The following is a 23,120-nucleotide window of genomic DNA, read 5'->3' on the forward strand; positions in this document are numbered from 1 at the left end:
AGGACACTACTTTATGACTCTAGGGGAGATACGATGATAATTTAGACCTGAGTGGTAGCAGTGGTGATGGTAAAATGGAGCCCAATTCTGAGTCAACTGTGAAAGTGGGATCAGCAGGATGTCCCATAAAGGAGGAGAAGAATCAAGGATGACAGCAAAAGATTTATGACGTGAACACCTACAAAGAGCTCTATTTTGTGACATGGGAAAGACTACAGAAAGAAGGTCATTGTTTTGGGGGATGTGGTAGGTGGGGGGAGGAAGAGGGTTGAAATCAGTAGTTCCATTTTAACATATTGAGATTGGGTTGTCTAAAAGAAATTAACTGGGAGGGGGGAGGGATAGCATTAGGAGATATACCTAATGTAAATGACGAGTTAATGAGTGCAGCACACCAACATGGCACATGTATACATATGTAACAAACCTGCATGTTGTGCACATGTACCCCAGAACTTGAAGTATAATTAGAAAAAAAAAAAAAAGAAATTAGCTATAGATGTTAGGTTGGCAGCTGTACATTCAAGTCCGGAACTCAGAAGAGAGGTCAGGGCTACAGCTATTAAGCAGGGAATCATCAGCACAAAGTCAATTATTTCAAGTCAGGATCATGTATGAACGCACTGAAAGAATAAGCGTAGACAGTGATAATGTTTAAAGGCTATGACCTGGGGTATCTAACATTTAGCTGTGGAGATGAGGACAAACCAGTAAAGACAATGAGACACAGTGGCCAGTGAGGTCTGGGAAAAACAAGGTGTATGAGATGTCCCTGAAACAAGTATGTCAAATGTTATTTATAGGTCAAATAAAACAAAGACTGAGATTTGACCCAAGAACTTGGCAACAAGAGGTCACTGGTGGTGACCCAGACACGAGCTGTTCTGGTAAAATGGTGAGGAAAGAAGGTCCCATGGAGAGTAGATGAAAGATAATGAGAGAAAACAAAAAGATGTTACCAATACTAAGTATAAACTAAAGAAATGTAGGAAACGTCTATCAGAGTGGTACAATTTAGACCCTACAGGGCTAAATAATATTATGGTATTTCCTTAAAAGTAAAAGGAAACTGGCCAGGCACAGTGGCTCACATATGTAATCCCAGCGCTTTAGGAGGCCGAAGTGGGCAGATCAATTGAGGCCAAGAGTTCGAGAGTAACCTGGCCAACATGGCAAAACCCTGTCTCTACTAAAAATATAAAAATTAACCGGGTGTGGTGGCACACACCTTTAATCGCAGCTAAAGGGGGCTGATGCTTGAGAATTGCTTGAATCCAGGAGGCAGAGGTTGTAGTAAGCCAAGATAGTACCAATGTTCTCCAGCCTGGGCAACAGAGTGAGACACTGTCTCAAAAAAAGAAAAAAAATTAAATAAATAATGAATGAATAAATAAAGTAAAAGAAAACTGTTAACAGCCACAGATTACACTGTAACTAAGAGAGAAAACTTGAATGTATTATTTTTTGGAAAATGTCTTTTGCAAGTGAATTTAAATAGCAATTAATAACTCAATAAACAGCAATAGAAGAAAAATAAAATGTATTGCTTATTACTAACATAGTTTAAAACATAAAATACATTAGAAATGCATAGGCCTTATGAAGAAACAGCAGGATAGAAGAAAGAATACAATCTGAAATTCTAACAGTGGTGCTAAAAGAGGAAGCTACTAGTATAAACCTTTGTGAAGAATGGAAATCTATGATGTAGATATGTCAATCTAATCAAAATTATGATTCACACTCCTGAGTATCAAGCTATCAAATAAGTAAAGATAGTATCCCAGAAGCATGACAATGAGCCAAGTATTTCCTTCTTTGGTCAGACCTGTATGCTGACTAAAATGCAGAAATGGATGTTTGAATTTCTGAATTGTGTTGGCACTGTGTTACCATCCAGATCACTGTAAACTGAATCTTCCACAAAGAACACTCATCAGGCAATATTGTCCAAAACACAACTGAACAAAAACTAATGAGGACATACCATGCTTCCAGTGATGTGCTGGTATCAACAGTAAACAAAACAAAGTGAGCATTTATACAAAGTTATAAAAATAAAACACAAGAAAATAGGAAATTACCTATCCCAGGAGCCCATTTCTAGCATTTTATTGCAGAGCAACACCAGCATGAGTATGCAAAGATGTGTACGTAAAATGCATAGTGCAGTTTAGTCTAAACAGAGAAAAGTTGGACACAATCTAAATGTACAAAAGCAAAGGAAACAAGAAATAAGTCACGGTACACGCATCCAGTGAATACCATGATGCCATTATGTAAATGGTCTACATGGAATTACAAGGGCAGATCCAATGACACATATCAGTATTACATGAAACAGTAACCTGCAAAATAATGTATGCAGTATGAATTCATTTTAGTTTATAAAACAAATAAACCTCCAGGAGACAGAGGAGAAGCTATACAGAAAATCTGTTTGTACTTAGGAAAAGTATGGAAGGAAACATATGAAGTTAGAAATGTTTATCTCCGAGCAGTGGGATTCATGGGGCTCAGGAAGATCAGAGAATAGAAACATGAGAGGGAGGAAAAAGAGAGAACGTTGTCTTTCACATATATTAATGTGTTGTTCATTAAATTATTTTTATATTTTAAAAAAGCAGAAAGTACAAAGTTACACATATATCCATGTATCTATTTTATCATACATGTTTCACATCTAATTTCTTTTACTTTCAAGAAATAGAGTGTGCTGGGTAATGTCAATATCCCTTATGCCCCTATAAATGAATTATTAAAATTAAAGCTTGCATTATTTCTGTAACTAAAGAAAACATTATAAACTCCAGTCAACATGGGATGGTAAACTCCTGTTTCAGTACACTAACTGTGCTCTAAAATGAGCATAGAAAAAGGAGTCAAAGGACACCCAAGTTCAATAGAGTTCAACATTTTGGGGCTCAGAATTCAGGTATCAGCAGTGGCTGTCAGGTGCTCCTTTCCAGAGAAGAACCGTGAATCAAAAGCATACCCTGCAAAGAAAAAACTTCAGCCAGATTTACTGTCCAGGCTATGCATTTACACAAGCTGTAATTTACACAAGGCCTAAGGAGGAAGAGCACAAAAACAAGGCTGAAAGGAACTAGGACAATCCCTTCACTGGCTCCATGTGTGCATTCTCATATTCTCAACCTTACAAAGGGGAAAAAACTTCATGTGAAAAACTACCAACGGACATATTCTTGAGTGAAGTGCCACAGGACCGAGCAGAGAGAAACCACAACACTACAGAATCATTAGGTAAGGAAGGTGGGATAGAATGTTTCATCACTCAAAATTAGCGTGCAAACCAAAATTCCAGAGCACATGGGGAAAATCAGTAAAGCAATAATTACAACAAAATCACTCCAAATAAAATTATTTCATTTAAAACTTCAAAATAATTCATTTGCATCTTTGTGTGCACTAAATGTGAAATTTAAAATCTATTAAGAAAGAATAAGTATCGTAAGATAAAGAAACATGATTCTATTAATTCTTATGTGTGATATGAGGTAAAGTTCTAATTTCTCTTTTTGCAGATGGATATCCCTCAAGTCTACACTTATTTCATAAAAGGACGACTTCTTACTTAAAAAGGTAAATAAATAAATGTAAGTACTGAAAATGACAAAACTTTCAGAAAAAAAGCACAGGCGTAAATCTTCGCAATCTTGGGTTACACACAGATTTCTTAGATATAACAGCAAAAGTACAACCCATAAAAGAAAATATTAATAAACAAGACTTCAGGAACATTAAACATTTTTTGTACCTTAAAAGCCAGCATTAAGAAAATAAAAAGTCAAATATATATTGAGAGAAAAAATACTTTCAAATCATAAATCTGAGAAAAAAAAAAAAACACTTGACTACAAGATGTTAAAAAAACAAAACAAAATAAAAATCTTACAGCTCAATAACAAGACAAATAACCAAGTTAAAAAATGGGTAAAATATTTGGATACCATTACATTAAGAAAGTATAAGAATAGCCAGCCAATAAGCACATGAAAAAAAAGAGCTCATCATCATTAGTTACTTGGGATATAAATATCAAACAAATATCATAATGAAATAGTACATATATAGGAATGGCTTTAATAAAACAATTCAATCAAAAACCAGTTTAAAAAAAGACTGCTAGCTGAAATAATAAGAAAAAGAGAGAAGAATCAAATAGACAAAATAAAAAATGATAAAGGGGATATGACCACCGACCCCACAGAAATACAAACTACCATCAGAGAATACTATAAACACCTCTACACAAATAAACAAGAAAATCTAGAAGAAATGGAGAAATTCCTGGAGACATATATACACACTCCCAAAACTAAACTAGGAAGAATCTGAATCCCTGAATAGACCAATAATGAGTTCTGAAATTGAAGCAGTAATTAATAGTCTACCAACCAAAAAAAGCCCAGGACCAGACGGATTCACAGCCGAATTCTACCAGAGGTACAAAAAGGAGCTGGGACCATTATGTCTGAAACTAATCCAAACAATTGAAAAGGAGGGACTCCTCCCTAACTCATTTTATGAAGACAGCAGCATCCCGATACCAAAACTGTACAGAGATGTTGCGGGAAGTCAGGGACCCTGAACAGAGGGACCGGCTGAAGCCACAGCAGAAGATCATAAATTGTGAAGATTTCATGTACATTTATTAGATCCCCAAATTAATAGTTTTATAATGTCTTACGCCTGCCTTTACTGCAGTCTCTGAACATAAATTGTGACGATTTCATGGACACTTATCACTTCCCCAGTCAATACCCTTGCGATTTCCTATGCCTGTCTTTAATCTCTTAATCCCGTCGTCTTCTTCGTAAACTGAGGAGGACATGTGTCGCCTCAGGACCCTGTGATGATTGTGTTAACTGCACAAATTGTTCATAGAGCATGTGTGTTTGAACAGTATGAAATCTGGGCACCCTTAAAAAGGAACAGGATAACAGCAATCTTCAGGGAAGAAGGGAGATAACACTGGGAGCCTGACTGCAAAGGTGAGCCAGGCGGAACACAGCCATATTTCTCTTCTTTCAAATGCAAATAGGAGAAATATCGTTGAATTCTTTTTCTCAGCAAGGAACATCCTTGAGAAAGAGAATGCACCCTGAGGGTAGGTCTATGAACGGCCCTCTGAGGGTGGCCGCCTTTTATGGTGGAAGCTAAGCCAAAGGGATGAAATAAGCCCTGGTCTCCTGTAGCACTCCCAGGCTTATTAGGAAGAGGAAATTCCCGCCCAATAAATTTTGGTCAGACAGGTTGTCTGCTCTCAACCTTGTCTCCAGATAAGATGTTATCAATGACAATGCGTGCCCGAAACTTCATTAGCAATTTTAATTTCACCCCATCCTGTGGTCCTGTGATCTTGCCCTGCCTCCACTTGCTTTGTGATATTTTATTACCTTGTGAAGTATGTGATCTCTGTGACCCACACTCTATTCGTGCACTCCCTCCCCTTTTGAAAATCGCTAATAAAAACTTGCTGGTTTTATATCTTGGGGAACATCACGGATCCTGCGGACATGTGATGTCTCCCTCGGACACCTAGCTTTAAATTTCTCTCTCTTGTGCTCTTTCCCTTTATTTCTTAAACCACTTGAGACATCTAGGAAATAGAAAAGAACCCACCTTAACTATCGGGAGCGGGTTCTCAAAAAAAGAAAACTTCTGGCCAATATCGCTGTTGAACACTTATGCGAAAATCCTCAGTGAAACACTGGCAAACCAAATCCAGCAGCACATCAAAAACTTATCCACCACAATCAAGTCGGCTTCATCCCTGGGATGCCAGGCTGGTTCAAAATACATAATCAATAAATGTAATCCATCACATAAACAGAACCAATGACAAAAACCACATGATTATCTCAACAGATGCAGAAAGGCCTTAGATAAAATTCAACATCCCTTCATGTTAAAATTTTCAATAAATTAGGTATTAATGGAACATATCTCAAAATAATAAGAGCTATTTATGACAAACCCAAAGCCAATATCACATTAAATGGGCAAAAACTGGAAGCATTCCCTTTGAAAACTGGTACAAGACAAGCATGCCCTCTCTCATCGCTCCTATTCAACATAGTATTGGAAGTTCTGGCCAGGGCAATCAGGCAAGAGAAAGAAATAAAGGGTATTCAAACAGGAAGAGAGGAAGTTAAATTGTCTCTATTTGCAGATGACATGATTTTATATTTAGAAAACCCCATTATCTCAGCCCCAAAACTCCTTAAGCTGGTAAGCAACTTCAGCAAAGTCTCAGGATACAAAATCAATGTGCAAAAATCACAAGCATTCCTTTACGCCTACAATAGATAACCAAATCTCCCATTCATAATTGCTACAAAGAGAATAAAATATCTAGGATACAGGTGACAAGGGATCTGAAGGACCTCTTCAAGGAGAACTACAAATAACTGCTCAAGGAAATAAGAGAGGACACAAACAAATGGAAAAACATTCCATGCTCATGGATAGGAAGAATCAATATATCATGAAAATGGCCATACTGCCCAAAGTAATTCATAGATTTAATGCTATTCCCATCAAACTACCACTGACATTCTTCACAGAATTAGGAAAAACTACTTTAAATTTTATAGGGAATCAAAGGAGATCCCGTCTAGCCAACACAATCCTAAGCAAAAAGAATCAAGCTGGAGGCATCATGCTACCTGAATTCAAACGATACTATAAGACTACAGTGACCAAAACAGCATGGTACTGGTACCAAAACAGACATATAGACCAAAGGAACATAACAGAGACCTCAGAAATAGCACTACACATCTACAACCATCTGATCTTTGACAAACCTGACAGAAACAAGCAATGGGGAAAAGATCTCCTATTCAATAAATGGTGGTGGGAGAAGTGGCTAGCCATGTGAGGAAAACTGAAACCAGACCCCTTCCTTACACTTTATACAAAAATTAACTCAAGATGGATTAAAGACTTAAATGTAAAACCCCAAACCATAAAAACCCTAGAAGAAAACCTAGGCAATACCATTCAGGACAATGGCATGGGCAAAGACTTCATGATAAAAACGTCAAAGCAATTGCAACAAAAGCCACAATTGACAAATGGGGTCTAATTAAACTAAAGAGCTTTGGCACAACACAAGAAACTAGCATTAGAGTGAACAGGCAACCTACAGAATGGGAGAAAATTTTTGTAATCTACCCATCTGACAAAGATCTAATATCCAGAATTTATAAGGAACTTAAACAAATTTACAAGTAAAAAACAAACAACCCCATCAAAAAGTGGGCAAAGGGTATGAACTGACACTTATCAAAAGAAGACATTTACACCGCCAAGAAACATATGAAAAAAAGCTCAACATCACCGGTCATTAGAGAAATGCAAATCAAAACCACAATGAGATACCATTTCACACCAGTTAGTTAGAATGGTGATTATTAAAAAAGGTCAAGAAACAATAGATGCTGGCAAGGCTGTGAAGAAATAGGAATGCTTTTACACTGTTGTTGGGAACGTAAATTAGTTCAACGATTGTAGAAGACAGTATGGCAACTTCTCAAGGATCTAGAACCAGAAATGCCATTTGACCCAGTAATCCCATTACTCAGTATATACTCAAAGGAATGTAAATCATTCTACTATAAGGACACATGCACACATATGCTTATTGCAGCACTATTTACAAAAGCAAAGTCATGGAACCAACCCAAATGTTGATCAATGATAGACTGGATTATAAAGAAAATGTGGTACATATACACCATGGAGTATTACACAGCCATAGAAAGGTATGCGATCATGACCTTTGCAGGGACATGGATGAAGCTGGAAGCCATCATCCTCAGCAAACTAACACAGGAACAGAAAACAAAACCCCACACGTTCTCACTCACAAGTGAGACTTGAACAATGAGAACACATGGACCCAGGGAGGGGAACAACACACACCAGGGCCTGTTGAGGGGTTGCGGGAAAGGGGAGGAAACTTAGATGGCAGGTCAATAGGTGCAGCAACTCACCATGTTACCTACGTAACAAACCTGCACATTCTGCACATATATCCCGGAACTTAAAGTAAAATAAATTAAAAAAAAAAAAAAAGTTAATAACACACATTAGCAAGGATGTAGAGAAACTGGAACCTTAACATATTCTTTGTGGAAATGTAAAAAATGTGCAGACACTTTGGAAAACAAAAAGTTTGGCAGTTTCTTCAGATGTTAAACATAATATAACAAACAATGCAGAAATTCTGCATCTAGAAAAATCAAAACATATTTCCATACAAAGGCATTTACATCAATGTTCAGAGCAGCATTATTCAAAATAGCTAAGAAATGGAAACAACCCAAATGTCTATCAACTGGTGAATGGAAAAGTCAATGCTGGCCAATATATTGTAATATAACTGACATTCTGCTCACTTTTATTTAAATATTTCTTTTTTTCTTTTTTTTTTTTTTTTTTTTTTTTTTTTTTTTTTTGAGATGGAGTCTCGCTCTGTCGCCCAGGCTGGAGTGCAGTGGCCGGATCTCAGCTCACGGCAAGCTCCGCCTCCCGGGTTCCCGCCATTCTCCTGCCTCAGCCTCCCGAGTAGCTGGGACTACAGGCGCCTGCCACCACACCCGGCTAGTTTTTTGTATTTTTTAGTAGAGACGGGGTTTCACCGTGCTAGCCAGGATGGTCTCGATCTCCTGACCTCGTGATCCGCCCGTCTCGGCCTCCCAAAGTGCTGGGATTACAGACTTGAGCCACCGCGCCCGGCCTATTTAAATATTTCTAAACAGTAATTTTATAAATTCAAACTTAGCTCTATACTTAGTCCATGCTCAAGTTTTAAACATTAATTAGTCCAGTCATATAAATCTGTAGCCACTTAAAATGCTCATAACAAACTTTCCCACAGTGCAAATTATTTTCTAATGGGAACCTTGTACACGATCCATTTCTAACTCTAATTAGATTTACCTAGGGAAAACACCATTGGTTAACTGATATACCTAATACTAGCTAAACAAAATGGTAATATACTCTAAGGGGTAGAATACTGTTCCATCTAAAAAGCATAATGACCAACATTAATAAGAACTGGAAATCTGTAATTTTGGTAGTTACTCACAAATTATGCATTTTGTTCTATTTATGGACAAACATCCTGTTCACAGGGACAACAGCAATATCTTCAAACTTGTAGGCTCCATTTGTACTAACATAAATGCTACTGCATAACAATTACATCTTTATTTTGCTTGGATATATAAATAAAAATCATTATTTTCACAAGTGAAATAATGAAAGTCTTAAGTATTAAAGCAGATTACACATCTGCTTTACTTTATGCTCTAATGTGTTTACAGATTACACATCATCTCTCATTTATGAGCGATAACTTAATGTGGTTATTCCCTCCACCATTAATGTGTAACACACGGCATCTTAGAGCTAAGCACTGTATTTTAACCTAATAATAGTAGCTATAACATTCTGAAACATGCCTCATAAATCAAAGCCGTAATGTGTGTATTGAGGGTTTGGACTAGTACTTCATGAGATCTAGATCTATTACAATTTGCTGAAAGGGGACAAAGGCAGATGGGAAAGATTTTAAGGAGATTTAAAAAAAAAAAAACAAAGAAAAGCAAAAGACAATCATTTTGGAAGAACTCCTTTTCCTTGCTAAGAGGAACTTGTAGAGGACTACCAGTGGTCTCCTTCGTTTACCGATGGGATTTAATAGAATAACACGTGCCCACTTGCAGTAACACAGCATGGCCCACTCCAAAGAAGCCACCAAGAGGTCAGGCTGACACTTTGTAATTCATTGTAGAAGCAGAAAATAGAAGTCCCCAAAGTCACAAAAGGCTTTTCACAGATTTTGGAAAGAACAAGCAGGTTCCAAATAATTCATAAAGCTGAGCTTAGCAAACACATTGCAATTCCATGCTGAACAGAAAAATGATACACTCCTCACACTGGCCAAAACATCACAGCACCTCAGTAGTCACCACATGATGACTGAAAATCCACTTCCTAATTCATTTTAGGAAATTTAAAAAAAAAAAAATCCACTTCCTAATTGATTTTTACCACTGACTGATCATTATGCAGTTGGTGTCTCCAACTGAGCTTTATGAAGCATGACGTAGGCATTCACTGATTGAGAAGCACAGTAAGAGCACAGATAGATGGCACACCTCCAGTGACCGGACAACACCAAGTCACACCGCAAAGTGCTAACGCAGAACAGAGAACACTTAGGGAATATAGAGAAGGGGGCAATTTGAGGACTCAAGGAAAACTTCACAAAGAACATACTTCAGATGGAAGGGGTAAGAGCACAAGACAAGCACAAGAGCACAAGATCAGAAGTGTCCTCCAGACAGAGAGGAAACTCTACAAAATAACACTAAATGGTGATATGTTCTCTACCACTGGAACATGACAGATGTTTGAAAGGCATGAAAAGGGATGATGCTGGAGGCAAGCAGAGTAGGAGATGTGACTGGACAAGCTGTGGAGGGATGAGAGGTTCAAAAGGAACAAAACTTCGGATAAAGATCTCATGAAAAGTAGGTCTTCAATTGGACCTTGAAAGATAGCTCCTCCTAATACATGGAACATTGAGTGACCACTGGCTAGTATAAGAACCATTCTGAATCCCACAGAGGGAACAGTATAGAAGTTTAATGTGTTTTTACATCCAATGAGGGAAAACAATAGTTGCTAATCAGTACAACTGCAAGTCAAAACATGCCAAAGGACAAAGTGTATCCACGTCACTCTAGGACCCTAGAAAATGCTATGGCTGCCATCTGAAGGGAGGGAGGGCAACAACAAAAGAAGTCCACTGCCTGCAGTGCTGGCGGCTGAATGCCGTCCTCCACTGAATGTTGCACCTTCTAGAGCTCTGATGTCCAATCTGGTAGCCAGTAGCCTCATGTGGCTATTTACATTTAAATTAATTAAAACTAAGTACAATTTAAGGCTGGATGCAGTGATTCATCACACCTGTATACCCGGCACTTTGGGAGGCCGAAGCTGGTGGATCACTTGAGGCCAGGAGTTCAAGACCGGCCCGGCCAACATAGTGAAACCTCATCTCAAAAATAAATTAATTAATTAAATAAATTTAAAATTTGATCCCTTAAAAGTGATATTTCAAGTGCCCAATAGCTCTGTGTGACTAGTGGCTACAATGATGAACAGTGCTGGTATGACATATTTCCTTCACTGAAGAAAGTTCTATTGGCAGTGCTGTCCTAGAGTCACTGCTGCAAGAGGAAGAGGCAAAAATTCCATAGGAGCAAAAATTAACATTACAACCCTCTTTGAGATAATCAGATTACTTAGTATTGAACTGGGAATACACATGCATATTAGATCCATGCTCATTAATTTAAATTTTAATATTAAAAAAAGAGTTGTGAAAATGGGGTAGTTGTATATATTCTACTCTGGGCAAAAGCTAAGTATCTTTGCCCTAATTCCATCAATAGACTCCACAACTGAACCTTTGTACCAGAGTTCTAAAAGTAACTTAGAGTACACAAATACTAATGACTTTATCAAGATCGATACAGGCCCCCCCCCAAAAAAAAAAAAAGTTAGTGCAGCTCACTTACCACAATAGGTGTCTCCCAAAACAGTTACAAGAAAAATAAAGGACATTTTAAGCTGTGAAAGTGAAGCTTACCATTTGATGGAATCTCATGAAAAACCAATCTATACAGAGAATCATCACATCTTAATTTATCTAGCTGGGATGTCAGAAACTGGGCCACTGCCTTTGATCTAAAAAATGCTAATTCTACGTTTCTAGAAAGAGTCATGAAAAGTTAAATTCCCTTGGGCAAACAGTGACCAAAAGAAGACAGGTGTCAGGGGGCATACTCTTCCTCCTTCCTCTCCCAGAATGGAAGATTCTGAAACACATATAGACTTAATTGGTGCAGACAATTTTATTCGTAAGAATCTCAATGAGGAAAAGGAAAACAACAAAAATCCAACACAAAATAAGCAAGTGAATTGAACAAGTACCTCAAAAAGAGGATCTCTCCTGCACTATCTCCATCTCATTAGTAATCAGAAAAATATAAATCAATTAATTAGATATCACTAAACAGGAGTATAGGCAAAATTTAGGAAACCAACAATAGCAATGTCCTGGATTGGAGTAACCAGCAATCCTGTACATTACTGTTCAAAGTCTAATCAGTAGCACAAAAGAAAAGCATTTGGCATTATCTATTTAGGTTGAATTATATACATAGCTCACAACACATATTTCCAGTGCTAGATACATGCCTGAGAGAACTGTTTGCCCATGTACACTAGAGACACGTACAAACGATGACAGTCACATTATTTTTAGTCACCAAAATTGAAAACCAATGTCAATGTTCATATGAATAAACTGTAATATGCACACCGAAATTAATTTCTACATGGCACTAAAAATGAATAAACTACAGCTACATGCAATAGCATGAATGGATCTCACAAATATAACATTAAGTATAACTATTTCTATAAAATACAAAAATAGGTAAAACTAAACTATCATATTGAGGGTATGTATGGTACATATCAAAATTACTTAAAACAAAAACAAAAATCACAAAGATCTGGTTATCAGGATTAGTCAAGACAATGGTGATCTCTGGAAAGGGAGAGAAAAGTTAGGAATGAAATGCAGAAGGCTGGGCATGGTGGCTCACACCTGTAATCCACGCACTTTGGAAGGCTGATGAGGGCGGATCACTTAAGGTCAGGAGTTTGAGACCAACTTGGCCAACATGGTGAGACTCCATCTCAACTGAAAATTTAAAAAATTAGCCGGGTGTGGTGTGTAATCCCAGCTACTCAGGAGGCTGAGGCAGGAGAATCCCTTGAACCCGGGAGGTGGAGGCTGTAGTGAGCAGAGATCACGCCACTGCACTCCAGCCTGGCAAAAGAGTGAGACTCCGTCGGCAAAAAAGAAGTTTAATAAGGAGAGGTCTGGGGGATTTGGAAGGCGGCCAGGTGCTGCTTCTTTACCTGTAGTTTCATGGGTGTTTTCTGGGGGATTTGGAAGGCGGTCAGGTGCTGCTTCTTTACCTGTAGTTTCATGGGTGTTTTCTTTATGATAGTTTATTGAGCTGAACATTTTCTGGTATACTTTTTTATATGAATGTTATATTTCACACACGCACACAAAAGCGAGAAAAGTGTTCTGCACACACATACACAAAACGCCTCTCATCCACAAGGTTAGGTAATCCCATTTTATTCCACTCTCAGCCACCTTTCAAACTCCTCTTCCTCATTTTAACTTACCTCTTGTACCGCTTTACTAGTTAATGGTGAAGCACTGATATTTTCCCCTCCTTCATGATGGATCTGGAAATTCACTCTTTGATAAAGAATCTAAAACAAGAACAGGCTATGCTGTAAAGGAGTTACATTTTTAAATTTGCTTCTCATCACAATGTAGGCTTGAAATTTAAAAGTACTTTTAAAAGAAAATTACCTTTTCATAATGATTAGCTTTGGTAACAGGCTTACTTCAGGACTTCACAGTTTCAAAAGGATGCAATGGTTTCGGAAGTGGGGATCAAGTGTGAAAAAAACTGACATACAATGTAATGAATTGTTACAAGCGGTGTCTATGTTCCGGCCTGGAACAACCTCAATTCTTGCCTCCTCAGAAGAATAAATTTGACTGAGGAGCACATGGCAGAAAAAGAGACCCAGGCGAGTTTTAGAGCAAAAGTGGAAGTTTATTAAAAAGCCTTACAGCAGGAATGAAAGGAAGGAAGATACACCTGCAAGAGGCCCAAGTGAGGGATCTGAAGGACAAGTGCGGGGTTTGGCCTTTGGCTCAGAGCTTCACACCCTGGCACACTTCCAGTTTCTTGTGTCCCTTCTCTCCTGACTCTCCCCTTGGGGTGGGCTGTGCACACGTGCAATGGCCTGCTGGCGATGGGAGAGGAGCATGCACAGTGTGTTTACAGGAGTTGTGTGCAAGCTCAGCGGCAGGGTTCTTCCCTTTCTCCAGTGGAATGCCCTCACAGGTCATATGCCGGTGAAACTCCACCATTTTGCCGCTTAGTGAACATGCTTGAGCTCACTGGCCATCTCCTGAGATCTTATCAGGAAGCGCTGATCACCAGTTTCAGGGTTTTTTTTCTATCTATAGGGAAACTGTCTTTCCCTGGTGCTGGCTGCAACCAATTATTATTTTAGAGAGGCAGTGTGACAACTGCCTGACCCCTCTGATGGTCGCCTGACTTTCCTGGTGGGGTGGGGGGCCCTCTCCTGTCTTGCTCATGTCTGCCTGACTAGCTACCAACTGTAAGAGAATGACTATGGGATGAAAATGTAAATTCTAGACTCTCCTCATACATTTAACAGTGTTTCTCCACAGGGGCACTATCCTCTCCTATGCAGACCTATCCTGTGAATTTTAGGAAATTTAGCATCCCCCCAACCAAAGCCCACCCCAATTCCCAATTTCTAAAGGATCCCTAAGGGAATGGTTGCTCCACTGACTTTAACCCATATGATTTCAGATATATTTTACATAACCATTTAGCATATGTTTAATTCACAACACTAACTTTCCCCATTATTTTCAATAATTTCTTTCCTAATATTACCTTCTATCTTTCTCAAGGCTGTCTTGTATCCTTTCTTCCTTGCTGTTACAAAGCCAGCAACATTATGTTATATCCTAATATTTTCATGTTCCTTTTCCATAAGTGATGATCTAGTTTTCTTCCATAAATTACAATTCTCATACTATTTTTTTTTTTAATATCTCAGATACACATACCCAACAACATGCACTTCATACAGGTTAGGATTTCCTTTGTTGAGAGTACTTACTTCTGTCTGCAGAGAGCTGCTAGCTGCCAAAAGAAGTTCAATGCTGCTAGGAGGGCAATGTGTCAAAGCAAAAGCCATGAGCTCTTGACGAGTGCCCAAGTCCTGGTAACCTTCTGATTGTCCTAACTGGCTACAAACATCCCAGCTTTTAGGATAACCTGCAAAATTGGCAAGGAAAAAAAAAATGATTCCCAAAAGAAGACGAATATTCAATCTAACATGACAAATGCAACGGCTTCCTGCTCAGGTCTTGTTGTACCAAAGCAAAATCATAGTCATTAGTGACACATTCTTTTATATGCAGAAACAGATAAAAATCTAAGCGAGGAAAGATTAGGGTGGTGTATTATCCAGAAAGTTCAATGCTACTCCAGACAAGTGTTTCTGAAAAACTCTGTTAAATTTTAGATTAACTGACAATAAATGCAAATAATCTACTGAGATTTGATGTTCTGTAAAAAGGCAGTCATCTGAATTCAGAAGACCTGAGAGCCTGGTCCAACCCTGCTACTTAGCACTGGTGTGAGAGCTTTAAGAAAAGAGCCAAAAGTATCACAATTCTTTTCCTACTACAAAAGGACAAGAATAACACCTTCCTCTTGGGTTGTTGAAGGAATTAAGTAACATTTGTATGTAAAAGCACATGTAAACTGCAAAGTGCTAGAAAAAAGAGACATTATGATAGATCCCCATACAGAATCACTCACTTTATAGATCAGACAGACATCTAAGGACAGTGACTGAATCGCCCTCCAACTCTCTCAGCAGGGATCTTTTTCCTATACATTATACTCTGAATTCTTAAAATACATTTTTATTCTTATTTGAAGGAATTCCAGCCTTAGGCCTATTTGTCTAAGTACAAAACTTGTAGTACAGAATAATTTTTTCTAAATATGTAAAGTAAAAATTAATTCAGATATTACCCTTACCAGAATAAAATTATAATAAAGCTCTCCATATGAACAATTTAGATCAGTACATTTTCACAGAGAGCCACAGTTATTCCATATTTAATGTTACAAAATCACTTAGTCAATATTATGGAACACAGCTCATTTATGAAAACAATTTGCTAATGCTGAAGTTGTAAAATATTGAATATTTTTCGAGAGTTTTAAATGTTTTCATAGATGTAAAGCCAAAGATCCTCTCTGTGATCAAACTTAAATCAGACAACCCTGAGCCCTGTTCTCAACTAGGCCTTAACCTTGCCCCCCAGCCTTGCTAGGCTGCATACTCCAGTTTTAGCAAAAATCCTACTAAGTCAGTTTAGCCAGAATCCTCAAATTCTCAAGGGCTGATCAAATTACTCATCCCTCAGCAGTGATATCTGATCATCCTGGCTGGCCTTCAGCAAGGTCTTATTAAATCATTTTAGCAAGGATCCCCCTGCCCTTGATGTCTCCTCTTATCCACTGACCCTTCAGTTAGCCTGTTGGCTACAAATGTCCAGCTGTCCTTGTTGTATTCAGAGTTTAGTCCAATCTCTCTCCCCTAATGCAGTGGTCTTCATACTCATCACAATAGTCCTTGCTGTTATAACAAGTGTCAGAATAAGGTTTGCTTCAACAGTACACATGCAAACGTTACACAAATCATTAGTACAGAACTCTATGAGTCATCATGAAGTGAAGCCCTGCATTTTAACCACTCCCTATTAATGTATTGAGAGTGGATAGAAAGATGTGTTTGGGCCTTCACATATTCAAGCATAGCCATGGAAAGTTGACAATTTAGTACAGAGCTCATGATAAGAAAAAAAAAAAAAAAAAAAAAAACTCCCTATCACACTGAAGAATGTGTTCTTTAAATGAGAAATTATTCTACAATAAAATCTCATTATCCTGCAGAGACTTGAATTTGAATTTCAATATGAAGAATTTTGGAGTTGCAAAACCCTTCCCAATTTCTCAATGTCGGCTTGAAAAGCACTACACTATCTGGCATGGTTTGGATCTGTATCCCACCCAAACCTCATGTTGAAATGTAGTCCCCAGTGCTGGGGGTGGGGCCTTGGGGGAGGTGATCAGATCATGGGGTGATTTCTTATGGTTTAACATCATATCCCCTTGGCGCTGTCATTGTGATGGTGAGTCCCTGTAAGCTCTGGTTGTTTAAAAGTGTGTAGTCCCTCCCTCGTCTCTCTCTTCCTTCTGCTCCAGCCAGGTAAGCCTTCTGCTCCCACTCTGCCTTCTGCCATGAGGGAAAGTTCCCTGAGGCCTTCCTGGAGGCAGATGCTGCCATGCTTCCTGTATAGCTTGTGGAACTGTGAGCCAATTAAACCTCTTTCCTTTATAAATTACCCAGTCTCAGGTATTTCTTTATAGCAGTGTGAGAACGAACTAATACACTATCTTTAAAAAAAATTAAAGAAGGGAAATATTGACTATATACACACAAACTAAATAATCTAAAATTCAAATTTTCTCTTAGATAACAAATACAGGAAATAGCATTAAAATATTTTACATAAAATTATTTTAAATTACGAGCATGTTTTTAATAGGGACTAGAAAGCAACCAAAATCTCAAATAAAATGTAATGTCTGAATCTGTTAAAATGTTTATATCAACATATAAGTACATAGCCTATATACTTATCAGTGTTCATAAAATGTATCTCAAGCCTCAATGTGGCTGGCTTACCAATCAGGTCAATTGATATCAGAACAGACCTTTTCCATTATTCATCACATAAAGAGGACATGAGCAAAGTGTTAAATAAGCTGTCTACTCACCTGTGGCCATCAGCTCCTGACAATGCATATTGGCTGCTTTGTAGTCATGGAAGCGAAGTGCTTGCTCCACTAAAAGGACTAGAACCTGTCCCCGCCTTTCTTCTGGGTCCTCACCTGTAAGTCCAAGCAAAGGACTTAATGATTATGACAAGCAACATCAACTGATAGAAGAGCTTGTTAACACTGTCTTTCAAATTACTTCAGAAATAAAACAGAGAGATTAGACGGATTTGCAATGATGAGAGGAAAAAGTTGCTTTGACCTTTCAATCCACTTATGAAGCATGGAATTAGCCGTCAGTCTCCTAAGAGATCAATGATTAATATTAGTTCCTAATTAAAATACCCAAACCAGCAAGTCCAAAATCAGGGTAGTTTGGAGCCCTACAAAAAAGTCTTGGTATTACCATGGTAAGGGAAGGAGAAGAAAATTTATGTTTCCAAAAGAAAGCAGGTTATAAAAGGGGCTTGAAAAATAATGACCAGCAGATTAAAAGAATTGACGAAGATGATGCAGCAATAAACTTCTCATATTAAAAATTCAACTACTATTTAGAAATTGGAATGCAAACGTTGTCCAGAGCACTGGCAAAGATTGTTCCTTAACAAATTCTCATTGGGCTCCTCTGAGCCTTACTGGGGCCCTGTCCTTGGACATATCCTTGAGAGCCCAATTTTAGCAAAACTTCTGCTGTCAGTTGTAGCCAGAATCCTCCACTCTGGATATCTGATCAAATCCCTCATCCCTGCCACCAACTCCCAGATGTTATCTGGCCACCCTGGCCAGCCCTCAGGCAAGAATTTGTACCCTGTCAGGTGGTTTAACCAGAATGCCTCCTTACCCCAATGATTCTTTTTTGTAATTTTCCATCTGCCCCAACTTAGGTTCCAACATAAGTAAAACCCAACTCAATGGAAACAGTAAAATCAGAAATAACCAACTGTACTCTAACTAGGGACTACCCACATTAACTAATCAAGTATTTTCTTTGTCCACAAACACCTTATAAAATTTTCCCATCACATCCACTCAGAAGAGCCCTGAACTACTTTGAGTTTGGTGCTGCCCAATTCATGAATTGCTATCTGTTGAAAATAAACCCTTTAAAATTTTTATGTGCATAAGTTTATTTTAACAAGCCCAATTTCTCTCTCTTACTGCAAAATTCCATTGCAGTAGTCCCTATACCTATAGTGCAGAGTCTCTCTTACAATTTTTTGTTTGTTTGTTTGTTTGTTTGAAGAGACAGGTCTCCCTACGTTGCACAGGCTGGTCTTAAATTCCTGGGCTCAAGTGATCCTCATGCCTCAGCCTCTCATTTAAACATGCATCAGGGATAATTTTTTCATTACCAGCACCCATGGATCTCAATCACACAGATGAAAAATACAACTTATAATATCTTAAAACAAGTTTTATATTAACTTTACCCTGTGTAAACAGAATCACTGGGAGATAAATAGGAATGGGATACGGCTCCCCCTTCATATATTTTTTCTTTTTTCTTCTCTTGTCCAACTGATCACAAAACCCACACCACGACCTTGCTGGCAATATACCCACTAACCCTGGGGCTTTAGTCATACCAAGAGAACGGCCATTCTTCAGTGCTCTCATAATGTTTGACCATGCCTTTTACTTAAAGAATTCTGGGAAATGGACTTAAGAAAATCTAAATATCAAACCAAGGTTGTGGAGTGTCTCTCCTGGGGAACAAAGGCTGGAAATGGATTTGCAGCCTGTTGCTACCAGCCAGACCACCAAGTGACCCATTACCTTAGGTAACTATGGCAACCAAATTAACACCGACCTGCATACCCTACCACTCACACGCACTGCCCAGCCCAGCTGGCGTACTTTACCACAGATATCAATTCCTGCTCTTTGCCTAAAAACAAAAACAACAACAAAAAATCCCTACCGTTTTTTTTCAGGGAGTCTACAGAGAGTCCTTGTGCCTCTGCTGTCTCCCATGTTCTTTAGCCCAAGCCCTAAAATAAAAGCCTTGTCTAGGAAAGCTGCTTGGCCGTGTGCGTGTGTGCATGTATTTATTTAGAGATGCAGTTTCTCTCTGTTGCCCGGGCTGAAGTGCAGTGGCACTACCACTGCTCACTGCAACCTCGACCTCCCAGATTCAAGAAATCCTCCCACCTCAGCCTACAGAGTCACTGGGCCTACAGGGACATACCACTAAACCTGGCTAACTTTTTTATTTTTTGTACAGACAGGGTCTTGCTATGTTACTCAGGTCAGTCTCGAACTCCTGAACTGAAGCAATCCTCCTGCCTTAGCCTCCCAAAGTGTTGGGATTAAAGGTGTGAACCACCACACCTGGCTTGTGTTCATTTTTATTACGCAAAAAAGGAGGAGCCAAACGGCCTGTGATCTGCAGCAACCACAACATTACTATGCTAGCCAATACACTGTCTACATTAAATTAAACAATGATTTTTGATGTTTTTTCCTTCTAAAGGCTAACCGAATGAAAATAATTTGGGGCTCAAGGGATCACAGTTCTGGCATACGGGTTATTTCAAAGTGAAAATATTTGAGCTACGGAAGATGCAGAAAGAAATTCTAACTGAATTTATCTTATCTGAATAAAGCAGAGTCTCCCTAAAATACAACTGCAGTTAAACCCCCTCCACAGGAGTTTCCTGAGAACTCAGTTGGCACACAGACTGCCAGTTAGCATCAAAAAGCCCAACAGGCCCTTCCATACTTTCCCACTGAAGCCCTAGCCCCTCCCACTCCATCCCCCTTTTCATTAAGTTGGTATATAAACCTTACTTCTTGCTATTCAAGAGTTATTAATAACTAAGTGACTTCTGCATGCATGTGTAAAAAAAAAATCTTGTTTTTCTCCTGTCTACTGTCAATTAACTCACAGGCCCCCCGACCAACCATTTGAAACAAAGTAGATGAAGAAAAAAGTTTCCTCCCAACAGGGACTTTAAACATTTTTGCTAGGTCTTTTAAAAGCATTTTCCCCTTTGAACGATCTTAATTGACAAATATAAAGGGGGAAAACCCTTAAACACAAAGTAAGTTTATAGTTTCACTGACAGTGCTCATCTTTTATTACAAGACTCAGTCCAGAGTCTAAAAAATACACAAGAAAATTCAGCTCCTGTTAAAAGATCTAAAATTATTTTCCCAAAAGTATTTTAGAAAATATTTTAAAATATTTTACATAAAATATAGGTTTTCGTTGCCCTTGCAACATATTCCTTTATTTTCACTTGCTTAAAACAATTTATTTCAATGGTAGGCCATCAGGACAAAAAAAAAATTGTGATTATCTTTTTAATAATCTTTATTATCTATTAAAATGGAAGCTTTTGGTGGACAGGGGTTGGTTCATAGTTGGATGTTCAATACCCAGCATCAAGTAATGCACATAACAGAGAGGCTCAAAAAAATACAGTCAGGAGTTGCTTAGCAAGAGGTATACATTCTATGACATGTGTCATTAGGCAATTCCATCTTGAGCAAACATCACAGAGTGCCCTCACACAAACCTAGATAGTATAGCCTACTACACACCTAGGCTATATGGTACAACTCCTAGACTACAAACCTGTACAGTATGTTTCTGTACTGAATACTATGGGCAACTGGAATGCAATGGTAAGAATTATGTGTATCTAACCACAGAAAAGGTACAGTTCAAATATTGTACAAAAGATAAAAAATGGTAACTCTGTATAGGACATTTACCATGGATGGAGTTTACAGGACTGGAAATTGATCTGGGTGAGTCAGTTTGTTGGGTGGTGAGTGAATGTGAAAGCCGGGGATATGACTGCACACTACTGCAGACTTTATAAACACTCTACAATGAGGCTACATAAAATTTAGTTAAAAAAAAAAATTTCTTTCTTCAGTAATAAGTTAACTATAGGTTACCATAACTTAAAAAAACTGAACAAAACAAAAAACAGAATCTCACTGTGTCGCCTAGGCTGGAGTATAACGGCATGATCAACAGTTACATAACTCACTGTAACCTCATGAACTCCTTGGTTCAAGGCAGCCTGCTGTCTCAGCATCCTAAGTAGTTAGGCCTACAAGCGTGCATCATCACACCCAGGAAATTTTTTATTTTTATATTTTATAGAGACAGGATTTCACTGTTTCACAGGATGGTGTGGAAGTCCTGGCCTCAAGTGATTCACTTGCCTCAACCTTCCAAAGTGTTGGGATTAGAGGCCTGAGCTGAAACGTTGAGCCTTTTTTTTTTAACGTTTTAAAACTTTTCTTGTTAAATGCTAAGACACAAACACACACATTAGTCTAGCCCAAAAATAGGTTCAAGACATCAATATCACTTTCTTCCACCTCCACATATTGTCCCATTTGGAAGGACTTCGGGGCCATAACACATGGAGCTATCATCTCCTATGATATCATTGCCTTCTGGAATCCCTCCTGAAGGAACTACCTGAGGCTATTTTACAGTTAACTTTTTTCTTTTATGAACAGGAGGCACACCTTTGAAAATAACATAGTATAGTAAATATATAAACCAGTAACACAGTCATTTAGTATCTTTACCAAGAATTATGTACCAACATAATTATATGTGAGAAACTTACATAACTGGCTGTATAGGAAGTTTACATCTCCATCACCGCAAAAAGGTGAATAATGTGTTATAACATCTGATGTCACTAGGCGATAGGAATTTTCAGCTCTATTTTAATTTTATGGAACCACCACTGCATATGAGATCGTTGTTGACCAAAATGTCATGTACCACTGCTGTGCAGTACGACTGTAAATTCTCAATGAAACAGGCACAGAGGCCAGGCACCGTGGCTCACACCTATAATCCCAGCATTTTGGGAGGCTGAGGTGGGTGGATCACTTGAGGTCAGGAATTCAAGACCAGCCTGGCCAACATGGTGAAATCCCGTCTCCACTAAAAACACAAAAATTAGATTACAATCATGTCATCTGCAAACAGGGACAATTTGACTTCCTCTTTTCCTAATTTAATACCCTTTACTTCTTTCTCCTGCCTGATTGCCCTGGTCAGAACTTCCAAAACTATGTTGAATAGGAATAGTGAGAGAGGGCATCCCTGTCTTGTGCCAGTTTTCAAAGGGAATGCTTCCAGTTTTTGCCTATTCAGTATGATATCAGCTGTGGGTTGATCATAAATAGCTCTTATTATTTTGAGATACGTCCCAACAATACCTAATATATTGAGAGTTTTTAAGCATGAAGGGCTGTTGAATTTTGTCAAAGGCCTTTTCTGCATCTATTAAGATAATTATGTCATTTTTCTCTTTGGTTCTGTTTATGATGGATTACATTTATTGATGTGCGTATGTTGAACCAGCCTTGCATCCCAGGGATGAGGCCCACTTGAACATGGTGGATAGGCTTTTTAATGTGCTGCTGGATTCGGTTTGCCAGTATTTTATTGAGGATTTTTGCATCGATGTTCATCAGGGATATTGGTCTAAAATTCTCTTTTATGTTGTGTCTCTGCCAGGCTTT

The 23,120-nt window shown here is 38.4% G+C and overlaps 1 protein-coding gene across 1 annotated transcript in view; it reads right to left on the minus strand.

Annotated features, from left to right (window-relative positions):
• Positions 1-23,120, minus strand: part of NBAS (NBAS subunit of NRZ tethering complex) — a 399,905-nt gene that overhangs the window by 171,500 nt on the left and 205,285 nt on the right. The window contains 3 exon segments of the mRNA XM_017871408.1: positions 13,321-13,410; positions 14,872-15,029; positions 17,613-17,726. Of these exon segments, the coding sequence (XP_017726897.1) occupies positions 13,321-13,410; positions 14,872-15,029; positions 17,613-17,726 (362 nt within the window).

This window comes from Rhinopithecus bieti, unplaced genomic scaffold, assembly GCF_001698545.2.
Source record: "Rhinopithecus bieti isolate Rb0 unplaced genomic scaffold, ASM169854v2 scaffold_4781, whole genome shotgun sequence".
Classification (NCBI taxonomy): domain Eukaryota; kingdom Metazoa; phylum Chordata; class Mammalia; order Primates; family Cercopithecidae; genus Rhinopithecus; species Rhinopithecus bieti.